Raw genomic sequence first — 20,083 nt, 5'->3', positions numbered from 1 at the left:
GGCGTGCCAGAGATAAATCCCTGCAGTCGCACTATCCTCTGTGTCCTCGGAGGCTCAGATGGCTGCCGGCACGGTTGCTCAGCGTTTTCGGTCAGAGAGCTAGTTGGCCTCTGTAATAAAAAAACTGAGTGGAAGGGTCACCAAACGAACTTGAACGGATGTCATGTGACGTCGGCAATGACCAAACACAACGATCAACAACGAACAAAACGCAAAAAAAAGATGGCTAGGGCGTCTGCCATGTAAGCAGGAGATCCCGGGTTCGAGTCCCGATCGGGGCACACATTTTCAACTGTCCCCGCTGACTCATATGAACGCCTGTATGCAGCTAGGGCATTCATTTCATCGTAATTTCAGGATACAATATTGTTGATGATATCTAATGTTTAGGACGTAATTAGGTGTTGATAACCACTAGGAAATGCTTTGGAAGGATGAAGGTGAATACTGTAATGCTGTAGCAGAAACTGAGGATCGGTACTGAGTACAGGAAGGTGTAAGGGAACATGGACACTGTTGTCAAGAATTGAGAACTTCTCAGTGGATCACGATATTAAAATATATTTACCCCAGTTTTGCGTGAGTTACTTACGCAGCAAAATTCACGTCAAAGATATAGCCATCAGGACACTTGTACATCTCTGGGATGAAGCCGAATGCGCTCGGCTTGCAGATGTAGTAGATTGCCGGGTTCTCCGGAACGACGCCTATCTCGAGGGACGCAGTGCAAGGCTTGATTGGTCCTTCCGTGCAGACGCGGTCAGAAGTTGTTAGTCTGCGAATGAGGAAGGATAATTTAATGTCATAAATGATTTCTGCGTACTGTCAGGAAAGCAATACAAAAGCTAGGTAGCTACGGTTTGTGATGTTACAAAATAAAAGTGATGTTGTTATTCAATGGAAAAATTTGGAAATTGAGATTTCGCTTACTGTTTTATCAATCACAATTGGCGTAAGAATCATGGATTGACCATTGTCATAAAATATTGCATTATGAAATGTGAATAGTTTTTTACTTGCAGTTTCGCGTGGCTTGAAGCAGTCACAGCTAGCTTGCTATTGATTAAGAAATTGCATTATCGTCTTTCTAATTACATCATGATCGTAGGTAAGAACATACCCGGTTGTGAAGTTATTGTTATGACAAAACGATTTCCTAAGGGACCAGAAAGTTCTTAAGGGCGCAAAAACAACTGTAACATCACACAAAACGGAAATTCAATATTAAAGCTGATGCAAAGCTGTCTGGGTCAAGAAAGTAATAGCACAATGGAAAAAGTTATTCCAAGCCTGATGTTCAAATGGTTGAGAAAAATAATCTCGAATTGTGTGAGAAAAGAAGCGAAGAGACTTCAGAATAACACTGTTTTGTAACATTATCATCAGTCTTTTGGATATACAGGTCTTGATACTAAATCTTTAAACACAAGCAAGATTCCCTCTCTCCTCATGGGAGGCGATGTGATATTCACTATATTTGGCTTCATTAAAACAGCAAATAGTTAATACTTTCAGCCAGAAGGCAAATACTTGCTTATAAAGAATGATTAACGTATAATAAGGCGTCTCATAGCGACGGTGGAATTTTCTAAATAATGTAATTTGTCGTCTTTGGGCGGCAGTATAAACAGAAAAATACGGATAGATATGCGATCCGTGTTTTTCTGTTTATACTGCCGCCCAAAGACGACGAATTACATTATTTAGAAAATTCCACCGTCGCTATGCGACGCCTTATTATACGTTAATCATTTTTTATAAACAAGTATTTGCCTTCTGGCTGAAAGTATTAACAATTTGCTGTTTTAATGAAGCCAAAAATAGCGAATATCACAGGTTCACATTAGGCAGACGTGACAGAGCAGGATAATTATTAATGAAAATGTTCCACAGCCCGTTTATGAAACGTGTAGAGTCTCCTGAGTACCGGTGAAGCAAGAGATGACAGCGACGGTGTTTTTCATGTTGTAGTTTTTCACGTGCCATGGCACCCTCAGCTTTCCCGTAGCCTCTGTGTTATTGACATCAAAAGAGCAGAAAATGCCCCAGTGAATAGTTGCTTTACAATGTCTTGGTAATGAGGTATTGTCTTTGTACAAGATATACTATGCATACACTCCACAGCGTTGTGTTCACAAATGAGACAACATACGGCGAAAAGGCATCGTAACGACCCCCCACCCATTTCCCCATCGCCAGTCAACGGGAGTGTAGACTCAGTTTCTGACGCCATATTACCTAAGGTCACGTGTATCCTATACATGCAATCCATATCAGTAAGTGAATTAAGGTGCTAGGGAAGTAATGAGACTACGAACACTATGCATAAACTGACAACCCAATCGCCTGCAACTACTTACCGCGTTTATGGTGATTCGTGCCCTTGACTCACTACCACTCGCAACTTCGTGCAGTTGCTACAAGTGTGTTAAGTGCGTCGAAGTACGAGGTACATTCAAGTTCTAAGGCCTCCGATTTTTTTTGTAATTAACTACTCACCCGAAATCGATGAAACTGGCGTTACTTCTCGACGTAATCACCCTGCAGACGTACACATTTTTCAGAACGCTGACGCCATGATTCCATGGCAGCGGCGAAGGCTTCTTTAGGAGTCTGTTTTGACCACTGGAAAATCGCTGAGGCAATAGCAGCACGGCTGGTGAATGTGCGGCCACGGAGAGTGTCTTTCATTGTTGGAAAAAGCCAAAAGTCACTAGGAGCCAGGTCAGGTGAGTAGGGAGCATGAGCAATCACTTCAAAGTCGTTATCACGAAGAAACTGTTGCGTAACGTTAGCTCGATGTGCGGGTGCGTTGTCTTGGTGAAGCAGCACACGCGCAGCCCTTCCCGGACGTTTCTGTTGCAGTGCAGGAAGGAATTTGTTCTTCAAAACATTTTAGTAGGATGCACCTGTTACCGTAGTGCCCTTTGGAACGCAATGGGTAAGGATTACGCCCTCGCTGTCCCAGAACATGGACACCATCATTTTTTCTGCACTGGCGGTTACCCGAAATTTTTTTGGTGGCGGTGAATCTGTGTGCTTCCATTGAGCTGACTGGCGCTTTGTTTCTGGATTGAAAAATGGCATCCACGTCTCATCCATTGTCACAACCGACGAAAAGAAAGTCCCATTCATGCTGTCGTTGCGCGTCAACATTGCTTGGCTACATGCCACACGGGCAGCCATGTAGTCGTCGTCGTCCGTCAGCATTCGTGGCACAAACCTGGATGTCACTTTTCGCATTTCCAGGTCGTCATGCAGGACTGTGTGCACAGAACCCACAGAAATGCCAGCTCTGGAGGCGATCTGTTCAACAGTCATTCGGCAATCCCCCAAAACAGTTCTCTCCACTTTCTCGATCATGTCGTCAGACCGGCTTGTGCGAGCCCGAGGTTGTTTCGGTTTGTTGTCACACGATGTTCTGCCTTCATTAAACTGTCGCACCCACGAACGCTCTTTCGACACATCCATAACTCCATCACCACATGTCTCCTTCAACTGTCGATGAATTTCAGTTGGTTTCACACAACGCAAATTCAGAAAACGAATGATTGCACGCTGTTCAAGTAAGGAAAACGTCACCATTTTAAGTATTTAAAACAGTTCTCATTCTCGCCGCTGGCGGTAAAATTCCATCTGCCGTACGGTGCTGCCATCTCTGGGACGTATTGACAATGAACGCGGCCTCATTTTAAAACAATGCGCATGTTTCTATCTCTTTCCAGTCCGGAGAAAAAAAAATCGGAGGCCTTAGAACTTGAATGCACCTCGTAAAACTGTGTTTGCCAAGTGCGTTACGAAAACAGAGTGCCAAAAGTGTGAGCGTCTCTGAGCAATCAAATTTTGTGTAAGATTTGGCGAAAGCGCTACTGTGGCATTTGAAATTTACGAAGGGTTTATGGAGAACATTCTACATCTAGAACAAGAGTGTTATGAGTGTTATATCTGTTCCGGCGTAACAACAACCGCCAGCACGAAGATGAAGAACGCAAGAGCAGAGAAGGTCGTGAGACGACGTCAGCCAATAGCACGCTGACAAGGACGTCACCACGACAGGAGCGGCCTCTACAAGAAGAGAATATAAGCGCTGCTCCTGGCAGCCTCGGCCGGACAGTAGAAGACGCACACTAGGAGAGGCACCAGTAGAGAGGACTCGAAGAGCAGTGATTAACGACAATAGTAACATATGAGAGAGTGTGAATGACTCGCGTTGACATTCTGTTTAGTGAAGGACATTGATTATTTGCATGTCGCCCACCGCTTATGGCACCATTGTAAACCAAAGTTAAGTATTTTTAATCTACTTTATTGTAATAAAAAAAACGTTAATGTGAGTTGCTTGAATTGTTGTATAGCTACCTGAGAAAGCAGCATACTTTAGGTGCCCTATAAGAGACGAGTGGGCATGACACCACAATATTGTATTTTTTAGCAGACCGAGAACAAGTAAAAGATGAAGATCATGGTGAAAGGCTCTTCATATGCCACACATTTATGTAGTCAGTTCTAAGCGACGCTTGAGGTAGTGTAAAGACAGTGGACAGTGGGTGACTGGAAACGAGCGATTTTGAGTGATGAATCACGCTATACCCTGTAGCAATTCGATGGAAGTGTTTGGGTTCGGCGAATACAAAGAGAACATTACCTGGCATCATATGTACTGCGAACCGTGAAGTAGTGAGGAGATGGTGTCACAGTCTGAGGGAGTTTTTCCTGGTTAGTGTTTCGTCCTCTTATCGCACTTAAGAAAATACTAAATGCGAGGAAATGTTCATTATTTTACATCACTGTGTACTGCGTGCAGTAGAAGAACAGTTCGGACACAGTCATTGTACCAACACGACAGTGGACCCTGCTGTAAAGCAGCATCTGTCAGGCAATAGTTTCAGGACAATAATATTCCTGAAATGATCTAGCCTGCCCAGAGTCCCCACTTGAATACACCAGAGCACCTTTGGGACGAGGCAGAACGTCAGCTTCGCTCCGGATTCCAGCTTTCTACATCACATCGGCTCAACAAGAAGAATGGGCTACCATTCAGCAATAGACGTTCAGACAGCTCATTGAAAGTGTCCACAGCAGACTTCAAACTGTCATAAAGGATAAGGGTGGACACACCCCACATTAGTGTCCATGTCCATTAAATGCTACCCGGAGACCTTTGATGAGTTACAGTATGACCTTTGGCATGAAAACACGGAATTTTGTACATGCCAAGTTTCCTTTGTCCAGAATTATCATTAAAAGGTTAAGAGTGCACTCTACGCTGCCGGTTCTCACAATTTTGTACGATCCCGACAAAAGAAAGAAAAGCAGTTGGTTTACATCCGTATTCCTCTGCTTCGGGTGATGGTTCAAATGGTTCTGAGCACTATGAGACTTAAATTCTGACGTCATCAGTCCTCGAAGCGGTCGCGCGGTTCCAGACTATAGCGTCTAGAACCGCTCGGCCACTCCGGCCGGCTTTCGGCTGATGGTTAAGACCTCAAGACGCGGCGAAGCTTCACACCACAGTAACCATTCTGCTTCATCAAAGATTTCAGGTGTGCGATTTATTCTGGCAAGATTTCAGCGTCGGGAATGGCGTTTTCTCTCCGTGGCAGCGCCCGATGGTGTATGTCGATATGGCGGATGGCAATCCACTGCAAGCAGATACCGGCGGTGCACGTTAGTTCCTGACAAATGAAAGAAAGGGAGCTTTCAAGCTGTTTCCACTGCCATCGTAAAGTTAGTGCTGGCATGAAGAGAACTAAAGCTTTCCAGGAACCAATTTAGAACAACCACCACTCCACGGCCAGACCATGTATATGAACTCCAAGTATCCTAAAAAAAAAGGCTGATATCAAAGCTGCCGTCCTGAAAGCCCTGTCAACTACCCCGTAGAAAGTACACAAGTATGGATGATAAAGGACTTACAATTGTCACTTCATCGATTTGTTTAAAAGCCTAGTCACAAATTCTCGTAATTTAGCATACTGCGACAGAACTCCATTTCCACATCCAGTTTCTACTGATTAAGCTCAAGGACTCCTCAATAGAAGCCACAAAAAGAGAGAAGTCCGCAAAGATGACTGTGGTATTTGATTGCATGATGGAGACTGCTCTGGTTACACAGCAGGTCAGCTTCGTATTTGAAGAAGGCGGCGAGTTATAACGTCGAAATACTATGCCAGAGACATCCTCATCTGATGGCGTGATGACGACTGCTGTGGCTACATAGCAGGTCAACATCGTGTTTGAAGACAGCGGCCAGTTAGAACGCCGAAATACTACGCCAGATTGGCTAGGGAATGGTAAATGAAAAGTCCTGCTTCTGGCCGTAAACGCGTCAGTCAGGTCCGACCGACCGGCATGTCATCCTCTGAACATGCGTCATCAGACGCGATGTGGAAGGGCATGTGGTCAGCACACCACTCTCCGGGTGGCTGTCGGATTTCTTGACCTTGGAAGCGCTGGCTCCTAGACTGGCCCCGCGACGCTGAGCGCATCCCGTTGCAGTCCCACTAACGCAGCTATGGAAATCGAACCCGTGTCCTCCACGTGGCAGGTAGCCTCACCGACCAATCGAATAAGGAGGCGGACATTATTTCAGGTATCCAGCTGCAAACATGACAAACATACCACAAAAAAGTGGCTGTGGTAGTACAGGAATGTGAATTTCTTCAAAATCAAAACTTTGTACCTTAGGTGAACAATGGAAGTTAAAATATCTGTCGGTACTGACCGTGTCATTTTCCGCGTTTGATCTGGATTTACATTTGTTGCGAACTTATAACCTGAGGTCGTTACTGCATTCTGTAAGCTTTACAGTAAAGAGATTGGTTAGTAAATGTCTGTCCAAGTAAGAAGCGCGCTAATTGTGCATTACTATAATTACCTGTCCGCTGTCAGCACACTGTGTGTATACGGAAAAGGAATACGTGTAAAACACTGGGAGAAGGGACAGGGTGATGTGTTAAGACATGAGGGAATGTTCAAATAAACGGCGATATCTCGACAGGTGCGCAGCCTGTCATTTCTAAGGCACAAATGCAACGATATACCTCTGTGCAAGGAAATTCGGAACCTCAGTATGCAGAGCATAAGTGTAAAGATGAAACACACACACACACACACACACACACACACATACACACACACACACACACCACTGACAACAGATCTAAGAGCGCAATGCTGCAGTTGTGTTAGACAAGTAGGATTACGTTCAAAAGATGGGGATTCATCTTAGGTTTATTGTCAGTAACACTGATTCTCCGACATACTGTGTAGCAAAACATATTGCTGCTCTGTTGAGCCCATTAGTAGGTCGGTGTATGCATCACACAGACAACTCGGCGGACTTCTTACGTCGATTGAAGAGATTGCATTTGAATAAGTGTTATATTTCAGTAAGGTTTGATGTATTTCTCTTCACTGCCGTTCCTCTGTCTAATTCATTACGGTTACTCATGGTTAGGTTTGGTATTGAATTAACGAATCTATTAGTTATTCAATGACCAGTACCGGGAACAAGTAGATGGTGTTGCGATGGGGGGGAGGGGGCGTTGTCATCTCTTACTGTCAACTTGCTTACGGAAGATTTAGAAGAATGTGCCTCTGAGGCGACAGTATTTGAACCTACAGGTTTTTTCAGATATGTGGATGATATCTTTGTTGTTTGAAGCCATGGAAGTGAGAATTTTAACGTCATTTTAGAATACCTGACCCGAATACTCGCTTCACGATTGAGATAGAAAAGGATAGCTTCGTTCTCTTTCTTGATGGTACGTTTATATGAAGCCAACTTGCATTGATTTATGTCTGCAGGTGACAGTTCCACCATCCGGCTCAGCGTGAAAGAGTACTTCGTATCTCTGTTTACAGGGTCCACGTCACCTCAAACTTCGAATGTTTGTGAGCTGAGTTAGCCCATCTTGAAGTCAGAATGCCTATAGTGAAAGACAGATTAGACGCTCGTTGAGCTATCGACCAACTGTGCAACGGATGAGTAATAACAATAACGAGGTGGCACTATAGTCCAACAGAGTTGTTCGTATTTTGTGGAAAAATTATGTGCAATGTGTTTTTAGACCGCCATCTAACATTAGGGTCCCTTTAAGGATACATGAAGGATGATCTTGGTTTGCCCAAAGTGGATATCTATCGTATACATTGCACTTGTGGCACGCCACAAATTGGTCAGAAATCAGGTCCGTGGGGGAACGGTGAACTGAGCATAAGCGACACACATGCTCACAACATGGTAGCAAATCTGTTGTTCCAAAACATTGCCTTGTCATCGGTCATCCTATGGAATATAACACAGAGGTTGTGGAATGCACTTCCAGATATTGGCGTGGGGTTATTAAGGAATCAGTTGAAATTAAATTATCAAGTGACCTTATAACTAGGGACGGAAGGTTTTCCTTAAATTCTGCGTGGGACCCTGCTCTCTCCCTGATCAAAGAACAGAGGGACAGTCTTAACGCTAGCTCAGCTGTTGTATATTATTAATATTGACTTCTGATAACTTCTGACCTTGGTCATCTTTGGTTGTGTGGTAGCGCTAGTGTTTTCAATGTGTGTGTGTATGTGTGTGTGTGTGTGTGTGTGTGTGTGTGTGTTACCTTTCCGCATACACTGTGCATTCCGAGGCTGTGCACCTGTCGTAATGTCGGTGGTTGTTGAAGGCGTCGCTGTGCTGCATTCCCGCAAGTTATTTGAACATTTTATACACCGGGTGAAACTAAAGTTTCACACCAGGGAATAAGTAGAGAGAACCGGAGCGGCAATAACTGCAGGGGAAGACAGAAATTGGAAAATATCCAGAAAGTAACTGAGAACGCTGGGTAAGTGCTACGCTGAAGTGGAGAGACTGGCACAGAACAGAGAAACGAGCTGCCGGGATGTGATCAGTCAGAAGATTGATAATCCAGAAGAAAAGGATAGAAGCCAGGAAGAATTAGTGACTCTACAGAAACACACAGTAATGAAGCTTCCTCGTGGTTTAAAATTCCACCGATCTGGAGACAGTCCACATATTGACCGAGGTATTCAGACTGCCTACCTCGTTGTCCGCCGCTCGTGGTCTCGCGGTAGCGTTCTCGCTTCCCGAGCACGGGGTCCCGGGTTCGATTCCCGGCGGGGTCAGGGATTTTCACCTGCCTCGAGATGACTGGGTGTTTGTGTTGTCCTCATCATTTCATCATCATCCAGGAAAGTGGCGAAATTGGACTGAGCAAAGGTTGGGAAATTGTACGGGCGCTGATAACCACGCAGTTGAGCGCCCCACAAACCAAACACAAACCAAACATCATCTGCCTACCTCGTTGCTCTGAGCTGCCAAAACCAATTATTTTTAAAATCGACAAACGCTGCCCACTTCGCTGGAATGGCACTCAAGTGTGTACGAACAAGGTGGAGAATGACTTAGCGTTGATTGTTTCCCTGCCCTAGAGAGGTGTGTTCTGGGACAATGCTCTGGCTAGACGATCCTCTGAAGCACAAACACCCAGTTTAGATTCTTGATCTGGAACAGAGTTTTACTCCATCAAGAATTCTCCTCAAAATAGGCCTCCGTACAGCCTTTTCATCATTAATAGCTGCTGTAGAGGTTTTTCAAAAACTTCCGGTTGTTAATTTGAATTACAGTGCTTATCTACAGGTAGTAATGTGGTAGGACATTGTGATCACAATAATTCTTCCTTATTACGTTTGTTCAACTATCATTCCATTTCAAACCATACAGCAATGTGATCTGCAAGAACAGAGAACGCAGATATGGTTTTAGCTCTTTGCCAGCCTTTTAGAGAAGAGGTAGCGTCCGTATAATTTATGCAGTTCATTAAAAATTTCATATCAGACGTCGGATTCAAAGTTTTGTTTCAAGTTACTAGTAACATCCGAAGACCTTGTGATTTGTAATGTAACGACTTCGACGTCGACGGGACGCAAAAACCTTACCTATCCTCTTTTCCTCATACTACATTTTCCTATAGTTTTTACTTGTTTTCCCTTCCATTCTGCTGATTCGCTGTCTCTAATGAATATGTTATGTTAGCTCATCCGAATCCTCATACACTATGTGATCGAAAGTATCCGGACACTTGGTAGTGCACATTAATAGGAGGTACGTGCACTCTTGACCCTTATAAAGGCTTGAATTCTGCTGGGGATACTTTCATTGAGGTGTTTCTGTCTGTATAGGAATGGCACACAATTCTTTCTTTTGAGCCGCAATCAGATAAGGCAGTGATGTAGGACACTGGGGCCTGGAGCGAAGACGACTCTCTAATTCATCCCAGAGGCGTTCTATTGGATTCATATAGGGACTCTGGGCGGGCACAGACCATTTCACGAATTTTTTGTCCACAAACTAATTCTCACAGATGCTGCTTTATGACAAGCTATATTGTCATGCTGATAAAAACAATTATTGTTTCCGAACTGTTCGTCTGCTGTATACAGTACGCAATGTTCTAAAATGTGTTCATATCCTTCCGTATTTAACATTTTCTTAAGCACAGTAAGGAGACCACCGTAACACCACACGTCACTGTTGGCAGGACTCGCATTCGGGAGGACGACGGTTCCATCCCGCGTCCGGCCATCCTGATTTGGGTTTTCCGTGATTTCCCTAAATCGCTCCAGGCAAATGCCGGGATGGTTCCTTTCAAAGGGCACGGCCTACTTCCTTCTCCGCCCTTCCCTAATCCGATGAGACCGATGACCTCGCTGTCTGGTCTCCTTCCCCAAAAACAACCAACCAACCACTGTTGGACCACACGTGATGGCAGGTAACTTTCCCAGCTATTCGTCAAACCGAAAACCTTCCATCGGATTTTTACAGAGTATATCTTCATCCATCACCCCAAATCACCCACTTCCAGTCATCCACTGTTGAGTGGTGTCGTTCTTTATAACGCCTCGAGCATCGCGTAGCATTGATTACAGAAATTAGTGGTTTATGAAGAGTGCTCGACCAATGTACCACATTTTTTTAAGTCCCTACGCATAGTCATTGTACTAGCTGAACTGCTACTAGCTCTACGTAATTCACTAGAGATTTCTTCCGCTGATTTCGTGCGACTTTTATACCCATACTTCGCTATGCTCGCCCTGTTTGTCTGTTTTTAAAAGGGCGCTGGATTTTGTAAGAGATGGACCCTAAAAACGGAATGGAAAAATATTTGTTTTCTTGCTGTTCGGTATTCTAGGAACCGAGAGTAGTAACTTTGTTGTTAGTTTTCTGCTTGAAGAAAAGAAATATTATATAGGACAAACAGGGCGAGCTTTTTCAGTCAGATATAAAGAGCATCTATTAGGGAAAAAAGGCACTAACATTCATAATTCTTCTTTCGCTGATCATTTGCTGATCACAGGCCACAAACCTAAGGAAATTAATGAAATTAATATTCTGCACACAGAGGAAAAAGGTCGTAGACTTGATGTTCTTGAGGAAATGGAAATATTCAAACACTTCTCTCTCAATGATAACCTTATTCTTAATGAAAAGTTACAGTTACGTAACAAGAATTTTTTCACTGGCTTCAAACTTTTTTTTTTTACTTTATTGTTATTTTAAACTTGTACAACAGGCAGGCTGTCAGCAGCACACTACGCTGCTCTTCAGCCATAGAATATACAAGGAGCAAAAACAGTGAGAAGACACATAAGTGACAGAACGGTGGGCAATAAAACAGGAGACACATAGAGACAAACACGGAGCCGTTCACACTCGTCGATAATCCACACTGCTAACTGATGAGACGACACACAAACACTGAAGATGACGATGGCACTGGTGAACGATGGAGTGTGACGGTGAACACTGAGCACTAAACACGACGGCACACACGAAACACTGATGGCGGTGATCTCCGGCGCTCGAATGTCCACTTAGCGTGTGCGAGTCCGGGGACCTGCCAAGAGGGGAACAGGGGTGAGGTGGGGGAGAGGGGAGAAAAAGGATGCCAATGGCCGAGGAGACGGGGGCAGGAGGAGAGGGACAGGGGAGGGGAAGCCTGGGGGAGGAGGGGGGAGAAAAGGAGGAGGGAGGGAAAAGGGAGAGAAGGGAGGGAGGGTGCCGAGAGGAGCAAGCACAGGAGGAGGGCGGGAGGATCAAAGTTGGTAGGAGGGGTAGATGGAGGGGAGGAGGGCATCATCAGGGAGGGGGAGCTGGCGGAAGCCACCTTGGGAGAGGGTAAGGAGGGTGGAGAGATGGAGACCGGGTGGGACGTGCGAATACAGGCGCGGCAGCGGGCGGGGGTGGGAGAGGATCGGGGAGACGAGCGGGTGAGGAGGATCAAGTTTACGGGAGGTGTACAGGATCCGTATCCTTTCAAGGAAAAGGAGGAGGTGGGGGAAGGGGATGAGATCATACAGGAGTCGCGTGGGGGAGGGGAGACGGATGCGATAGGCAAGGCGGAGAGCATGGTGTTCAAGGATTTGGAGGGATTTATAAAAGGTAGGGGGGGCGGAGATCCAGGCTGCATGGGCGTAACAAAGGATAGGGCGGATGAGGGATTTATAGGGGTGGAGGATTGTGGAGGGGTCCAGACCCCACGTACGGCCGGAAAGGAGCTTGAGGAGACGGAGGCGTGAACATGCCTTGGCTCGGATTGTCCGGAGATGGTGAGTCCAGGAGAGGCGACGGTCGAGGTTGACGCCAAGGTACTTAAGGGTGGGAGTGAGGGCGATAGGACGGCCATAGACGGTGAGATAGAAATCAAGGAGGAGGAAGGAAGGGGTGGTTTTGCCTACAATGATCGCCTGGGTTTTGGAGGGATTGACCTTGAGCAACCACTGGTTGCACCAAGCGGTGAACCGGTCAAGATGGGATTGGAGAAGGTGTTGGGAGCGCTGTAGGGTAGGGGCATGGGCAAGGAAGGCGGTTCAAACCTTTACTGAAGGATCATTAAAAGATATTTCTCATCTATTTCAATTTTTCCTCGTGTTTTTTCTGAAATGTTGTTTTCCTCCCCATACTCTTATTGCAGTTTAATCACTTACTGTATTTTACTGTAACAAATCACTAAAAACTTTTTTCATAATTTCTGACTGCTTTTAGATTATAATATGTCTTCATACTATAAAATGTTTAAAAGTTGTAGACACATCTGCTATACAATCTGCTGTAACCTTTCTATCACGTAAAGCAGATGTTACCAATATTCATCACTAGATGGCGTGACACCTCATGTCCACATCGTAGTTAGCCCGCGCACGCGCCACCCAGTCTGACGCCACCTATTTCAGTATACACAAGCAGCCCTTAGCGGCAATCTTAATTTTTAACTAGAAATGACAGTAAAACTTTTACGCAGGATGTTTTATTATGTGATGTGGCCTTTTTGGTGTTAAAATTGAATGACGAGAGCTGCAATGCTTAACGTTTTACGTATGTAAGTACATCTTTATATACGAATATTAATTATTGCTGTTCTGTATTTTTCTTCTTAATGACTAACTTTGTAACCCCATTATTTAGGTAATATAAATTCTGATGGAGACTCCCTTAGTTTAGGAGTCGAAACCATCGTCAATTCGACTATAAAATGCATTGCAACCACAAAAAATATTTTCACGGTTTCTGCACACAGTTATGTTTAAAGTTGTATGGTGAAGAAACTCAATATACCTAAGACCACCCTCTCTTACGTAGCACAGTACAGCTTAACCGCTTCAGGGAAACTTTTACACCTTGCGTTTTTATGTTTGCAAGAGACTGCGAACGAATTCGGTCTTCGGGTTGCCGCCACTGTCAAAAAATTAGAAGACGATTACGAAAATGTTGTCGTTAATTGTTCCATGTCAGGGAAACCAGCAAAAGAGTTTTATGCAACATTCTTGGAAACAACGTTGAAGCAATACGTCGCAGACAATAAATTTCTTCTGTTGGTGGATTCTTGGAGCGGCCAGACAGATTCAACATTGTATGATGAGACATTTACGAATGAGCTAGGCGAGGCAATGTGTACCATGAAGGTCATTCCACCAAAATGTACACCTCTGGTTCAATCGTGTGACGTATATTTCTATCGCCAAGTCAAAATTCTAATTAAAAGACTACAAAGTGCCCCTGAATTGCTTCGACAACAGCGAGAAATATCATCCAGAGAAGATGCAATTAAAATACTTTCTTTCGTGCAGCATAAATTCAGTGCTCCTGTGTTCACCCCTATGATCCAGTACGCTTGGTTTGCATCCAAACTGATAGTGGACAAACTGTCGTTTCAAGACTTGATGAAGTGTCCTTTCCAATGACGCATGTTTCGGCAAAATGTAACTGCTCAAAAAATGCCTACATAAAATGTGCCTGGTGGGAAAAACAAACCGGGTGATCAAAAAGTCAGTATAAATTTGAAAACTTAATAAACCACGGAATAATGTAGATAGAGAGGTAAAAATTGACACATATGCTTGGAATGACATGGGGTTTTATTAGAACCAAAAATAAAGTATTGCTAGCCGCGTGAAAGATCTCTTGTGCGTGTCGTTTGGTGATGATCATGTGCTCAGCCGCCACTTTCGTCATGCTTGGCCTCCCAGGTCCCCAGACCTCAGTCCGTGCGATTATTGGCTTTGGGGTTACATGAAGTCGCAAGTGTATCGTAATCGACCGACATCTCTAGCGACGCTGAAAGACAACATCCGACGCCAATGCCTCACCATAACTCCGGACATGCTCTACAGTGCTGTTCACAACATTATTCCTCGACTACAGCTATTGTTGAGGAACATCATCTTTGCTTTGTCTTACTTTGTTATGCTAATTATTACTATTCTGATCAGATGAAGCGCCATCTGTCGGACATTTTTTGAACGTTTGTATTTTTTTGGTTTAATAAAACCCCATGCCATTCCAAGCATGTGTGTCAATTTGTACCTCTCTATCTACATTATTCAGTGATTTATTCAGTTTTCAAATTTATACTGACTTTTTGATCACCCGGTATATGTTTCACATGTTTCTATGATAAGTGTCACCATAAAAATTGCAAACCTTCTACTGTGAAAAAAAATAAAAAGTAGCGCATGTTATCACATGAATCCTTGGAAACTTTATTTTCATTAACACTTTCGTCTAATTATGTAAATATACCGCTTGAATGTGTTTAATTTCTACGGTAAATAGTTGAACAAACGGAAGTAACGAAGTAAAATAAAAATGGGAAAAACAGAAAAAAATCTGGAAGCATCTGGGATTGTATCGTAAGCAGTGTGCTTTACCATTACGCTACGCCGTTAACGACTAACAGAGCACTAAATAAGGTGTATAGTGCTATTGGAAAAACTTTCGAGAACATTTTCTTCTTTCCTAAGGGTCACTTAGGCGAAATATTTAAGGCACGTGATGTGGAGACCCACCTCCTTATACACACGCAATTTGGGCGAAATCGGCGTGTCCCGATTGGCTACCTCCCCTTGAAGCGTCTAGAACCGCACGGCCACAGTGGCCGGCCTGAGGATGACAGTGGTGATGCCTTTCGAATGGAGCACATTGTTAAATTTGTTTCCATGTGCTATTGTTAAAGACTGAATATCATTCCTCATTCTAAGGATGCTGTAGTTGATGACTGTAATCCGGTGTCATCTTATTTAGCCGGGCGCGGTGGCCAAGCGGTTCTAGGCGCTACAGTCCGGAACCGCGCGACTGCTACGGTCGAAGGTTCCAATCCTGCCTCGGGCATGGATGTATGTGATGTCCTTAGGTTAGTTAGGTTTAAGTAGTTCTAAGTTCTAGGGGACTGATGGCCACAGATGTTAAGTCCCATAGTGCTCAGAGCCATTTGAACCATTTGAGCCAATTCATCTTATTTATGTCATCTGATTATAAGCTAATAATTTTTGTTATTTTTGTTTTATTATTGTGGAATCGGAAATAAACCTACAGTTTTGTTAAAAACAAGCATAATGGATAATGTTGTTTATGGAGTCGAAGGTTGTAGGTTCGCATCTTGCTATATGCCAATATATATTTTTCTTCATCTTAGTATTGTTAACACAGTCTGGGACTTTCTTGTGAATATAATATAAGTGTGTTCTTCAATATTCGATGCTATTTAACATTTCTGTCTGTTTAGAGAACGAAAGATGAAATAAATATTTCGCTGTTTATTTCCGAATATGTCGCAATTTCCGAGTGTTTGGTTAGGCGGGAACCTAAGAGGGCAGCTTAAATTGCTGCGAGCGAAACGGGGAGCAATAACGTTCATGTTCTTCCCAGTCACAAATATTTTGCGGGTAACAAGCATCTCGCATGACCTGCAAACCAGTAGCACTTCCTGTTGTTATATATCTGCCCCTAATGATATGACTATGTGAGTTGTTATCCTCCGAGAGAGTACCACAGCGAATGATAACGAAAGTCGTTAGCATGTCTTACGGTCGTCGATATTGCGCGTGACGTCAAAAATGACGTCATGTTTGCAGGAGGTTGTGTGAAATGAGTGTTACTCGCTTATACAATCCTCGTCCTGTTCCATCCAGACTGCCGTTGACATTATGTTACGCAGACATATTTAACCACTGGTAACACCATGGGCCAATGATAGTTTAGTAATATAACAGTCTAATAAAGACAGTCATGACACTCGGGGGTGGTGCGAACTTGTTAACGTTCGACAGCTGGAGCGACACTAGCGCTCCAAGCGGTGAGAAAACAGATGGTCACATGCGTCGTAAGAATGTTTGCTTTAAATTTTTTGTCTACTTAATTAACGGAATAGTTGTTACAGTTTTGCGTTACATGCGTTAGTAAATTTCCAAGAGACATGAATTATCGTGAAATATATATATAAAAACAGCCGAATCACACTGTTTCAATGACACAAACAACTCATTCGGCCGCAAGGGGTGGCCTTGCGGTCTAGGGCGTCTTGCACGGTTCGCGCAGCTTGCCCCGAGAAGACAGGAGACAGTCCCCGCTGTACCGACGAAGCAGACGAGACAGATCTTCTACACGTCACGCATCGCGCTGCTACGCAACAGAAGAGGGATTCAAGCAGCCACCGCCGAAAAAGCAGGCCCGCGCGAAAAACCTTACAGTTGTCGCGAGAGAAGTGGACGTGAGCAACCACTACCAGCCCCTGCAGGGGGAGGGGGCGTCACTGGAAGCAGCTGGCCGTTCACTCGAAGAGCAACAGAGTCAGAGGGACGCGCAACGGCGTGCTGTTAAAGCACCACAGCAGCAACAGGACGGCGCACCACCATCGCCGGGCCAGACTGAAGAAGGTCGTGCACCACCGCCAGCTACGACTCCACGAATCCCACTGATAGTACTGATGTATAAGGAATCTTACACTGACTTCCGAAATTGGCTGCATGCAACGTGTACGCAGCCGTTCACCGTGCGCCAAGCTGGAAACGGCGACACACTGAAATTGCAACTCAACTCCACTGGCGACTACGTGAAAGTTCACGACGAGCTCGGGAGGAGGGGCGTCCCGATGTACACGTTTCAGGCTGTGCGACCTCCGACCTTGAAGACGCTAATCCGACACATCCCGCCGTCGTTGCCAAATGAATTGAAACTTGCCCTCGAAGACGCCGGATTTGCAGCATCGGTAGTTGACCACCACCGCATGCCGGGCACTAATGAGAAGACGGGCCACAGAGTCGTCATACTCCCCGACGCGCCGGCTCACAGAAGAATATTTGAGCTGACCAGATTGTACGATTTGGACATTAAAGTTGAGAAGCTTCGGAGTCGAGGGGGCCGGTTCAATGTTTCCGGTGCCAGGGCTTCCGCCACGTTGCCCGCCTCTGCACCGTGCCTTGGCTATGCGTCCAGTGCGGCGGGAACCACGACAGCCGACAGTGCACTAGGGGCCGCGACCAACCTGCCACCTGTGGCCTCTGCGGCGGTAGCCATCCTGCTAACTTCCGCTCCTGTGCCCGGCACAAAGAAGAAAGCCGACGCCAGCGAGGCCTTCCCCCTGCTCCGCCGAAGCCTACTCGGAACCAACGGCGGTGGCAACAACTGCCACCACCACCACCCTCGACGACTGCTGAAGCACAGGCGTGGCCCACGCTGATGGAGAGGAGAGCCGCTCGACTTCGCTCACGGCAGACTGCTACAGAAGCCATGCAGCAGACTCAGCCGCCTTCGACCACGTCGACTGCCCCACGCAGACCAGCAGCACCGCCACCCTCAAGCCAGTCGACTCCTCCAGCACCACAACCTTCGCAGACTGAAGGACTTATTTACGTTATTGACGACCATCGCGTCGTCACTGCAGAGGTCACCAGGACGTTGGCCCAACTTCCAGCTACCATCGTCGCCACTGTTAACGGGTCGATTAGCAGAGCCATCCAAGCATCAGAGAAGTCACCGTCCATCAAGCCTAGAGACCTTCATCTGGAAGACCTTCGCATCCTCGAGTATAATGCCGACAACCTTACTCATGATGTGGCCGAACTCCAGCAATTTCTTATCGATCATAATATGGACGTCTGTCTCGTAAACGAAACGTTCTTAAAGCCGGGGATCAGAAGCAACATAGCCAACTACTGTTGCTACCGCACAGACAGACTTACTAATGGAGGCGGCACTGCAGTATATATACGTCGCTCCATCCGACATTATGAAGTGCAGGCGCCCACCACGAGGACCATAGAAGCAACGGCAATCGTCGTGGAAACCAGGACTGGCCCAGTGACGTTTGTTGCGGTATACCGCAGCCCCCGTCGCCTACTCGACCTTGGAGACGCCAGAACACTGTTAAGGATTCCAGGAAAGTTCCTTATAGCAGGTGACCTGAACAGCAAGCACGCTGCCTGGAACTCGCTGAATACGAACATGAGCGGGCGCCTTCTCCAGCAGGCCGTAGAAGCAGCTCAGGCACACGTCTGTGGCCCCGAAGAGCCGACTTGCTACCCGTCTAATGGCACACCGCATATCATAGATGTGGCAATTACAAAGGGCATTCCACAATATATGACGGCGGAAGTGATACACGGGATGAATTCCAACCACTTGCCGGTCTTATTCCAGCTACAGGTTGCTCCGGAACTTTCTAAAGGACGCCTCAACCTGAAGCGCACCAACTGGGATGGATTTCGTGACTCTGTCGCATTCTCCATCGACGTCATACACGACAATGCCGAAATCAACGAGACCTCTGTCGAACAGCTAACCACATCCATCACAGACGCACTGAACCTGGCCACACCGCCTCCGAAGCCACCTCATCTCCCAACACCGGGCCTGCCTCAGCACATCTTGGACTCCATAAGAACCAGAAATAGACTTTGTCGTGAGTGGCGTCTCACGCGTGCTGCGGAACTTAAACGGCGCATCAACCAACTACGGAGAGACATAAGGGCGGCCATTATCGAACATCGCAATCAACAGTGGGCTGCGAAGCTCCGATCGTTTACGCCCGACCCTATGAACTTCAACTCGATCAGGTCCCGCCTTTGACGATGTACAACCGCACAGCATATAGATCGGAAGATAAAGCAAACATGCTGGCGGACGTTTTTGAAGCGAATTTCCGACCGCTGGATGACGGATTAGACCCCCAGCGGGTTGCAGAAATCGAAGACGAAGTTGCAGACGTCCTCCGCGAAGGAGATGGAGCAAATGACGACCCCATCCCTCCCGTAACACCTGCTGAAGTTGAAGACGGCATCCGGGCATTGCCTACCAACAAAGCACCCGGCTGTGATGACATCACGGGAAGGACGTTACGGCAACTCCCGTGGACCGCCATAGTGCGATTGGCGGCTATCTTCAATTGGATTTTTACCACGGCAACGTACCCAGAGGCATGGAAGCACTCCATCGTGGTGGCTGTCTTGAAACCTGGGAAGAACTGGCAACTACCCACCAGCTATAGACCAATCAGCTTGCTGTCACACCTAAGCAAACTCTTTGAAAGGCTCCTGCTGAAGCGGCTCCACACCATCCTGGACCACCGCCGAATCCTGCCTCCGGAGCAATTTGGCTTCCGATCAGGACACTCCACAACACAGCAAATTCTTCGGGCGACAGAATACATCACAACGGCCTTCAACTACGGAGAATTCTGTGGTGCTGTTCTTCTCGACGTGACGAAGGCATTTGATAGCGTGTGGCACCAGGGCCTCGTTTGGA

The 20,083-nt window shown here is 45.9% G+C and overlaps 1 protein-coding gene across 1 annotated transcript in view; it reads right to left on the bottom strand.

Moving 5' to 3' along the window:
* LOC126188220 (uncharacterized) overlaps nucleotides 1–20,083 on the bottom strand; it is a 68,819-nt gene that overhangs the window by 21,857 nt on the left and 26,879 nt on the right. Inside the window, exon 4 of the mRNA XM_049929771.1 lies at nucleotides 593–775. Coding sequence (XP_049785728.1) covers nucleotides 593–775 — 183 coding nt within the window. The remainder of the gene's footprint in view (nucleotides 1–592; nucleotides 776–20,083) is intronic.

Source organism: Schistocerca cancellata, chromosome 5, assembly GCF_023864275.1.
Source record: "Schistocerca cancellata isolate TAMUIC-IGC-003103 chromosome 5, iqSchCanc2.1, whole genome shotgun sequence".
Classification (NCBI taxonomy): Eukaryota; Metazoa; Arthropoda; class Insecta; order Orthoptera; family Acrididae; genus Schistocerca; species Schistocerca cancellata.
This window is presented reverse-complemented; position numbering and strand designations above follow the sequence as displayed.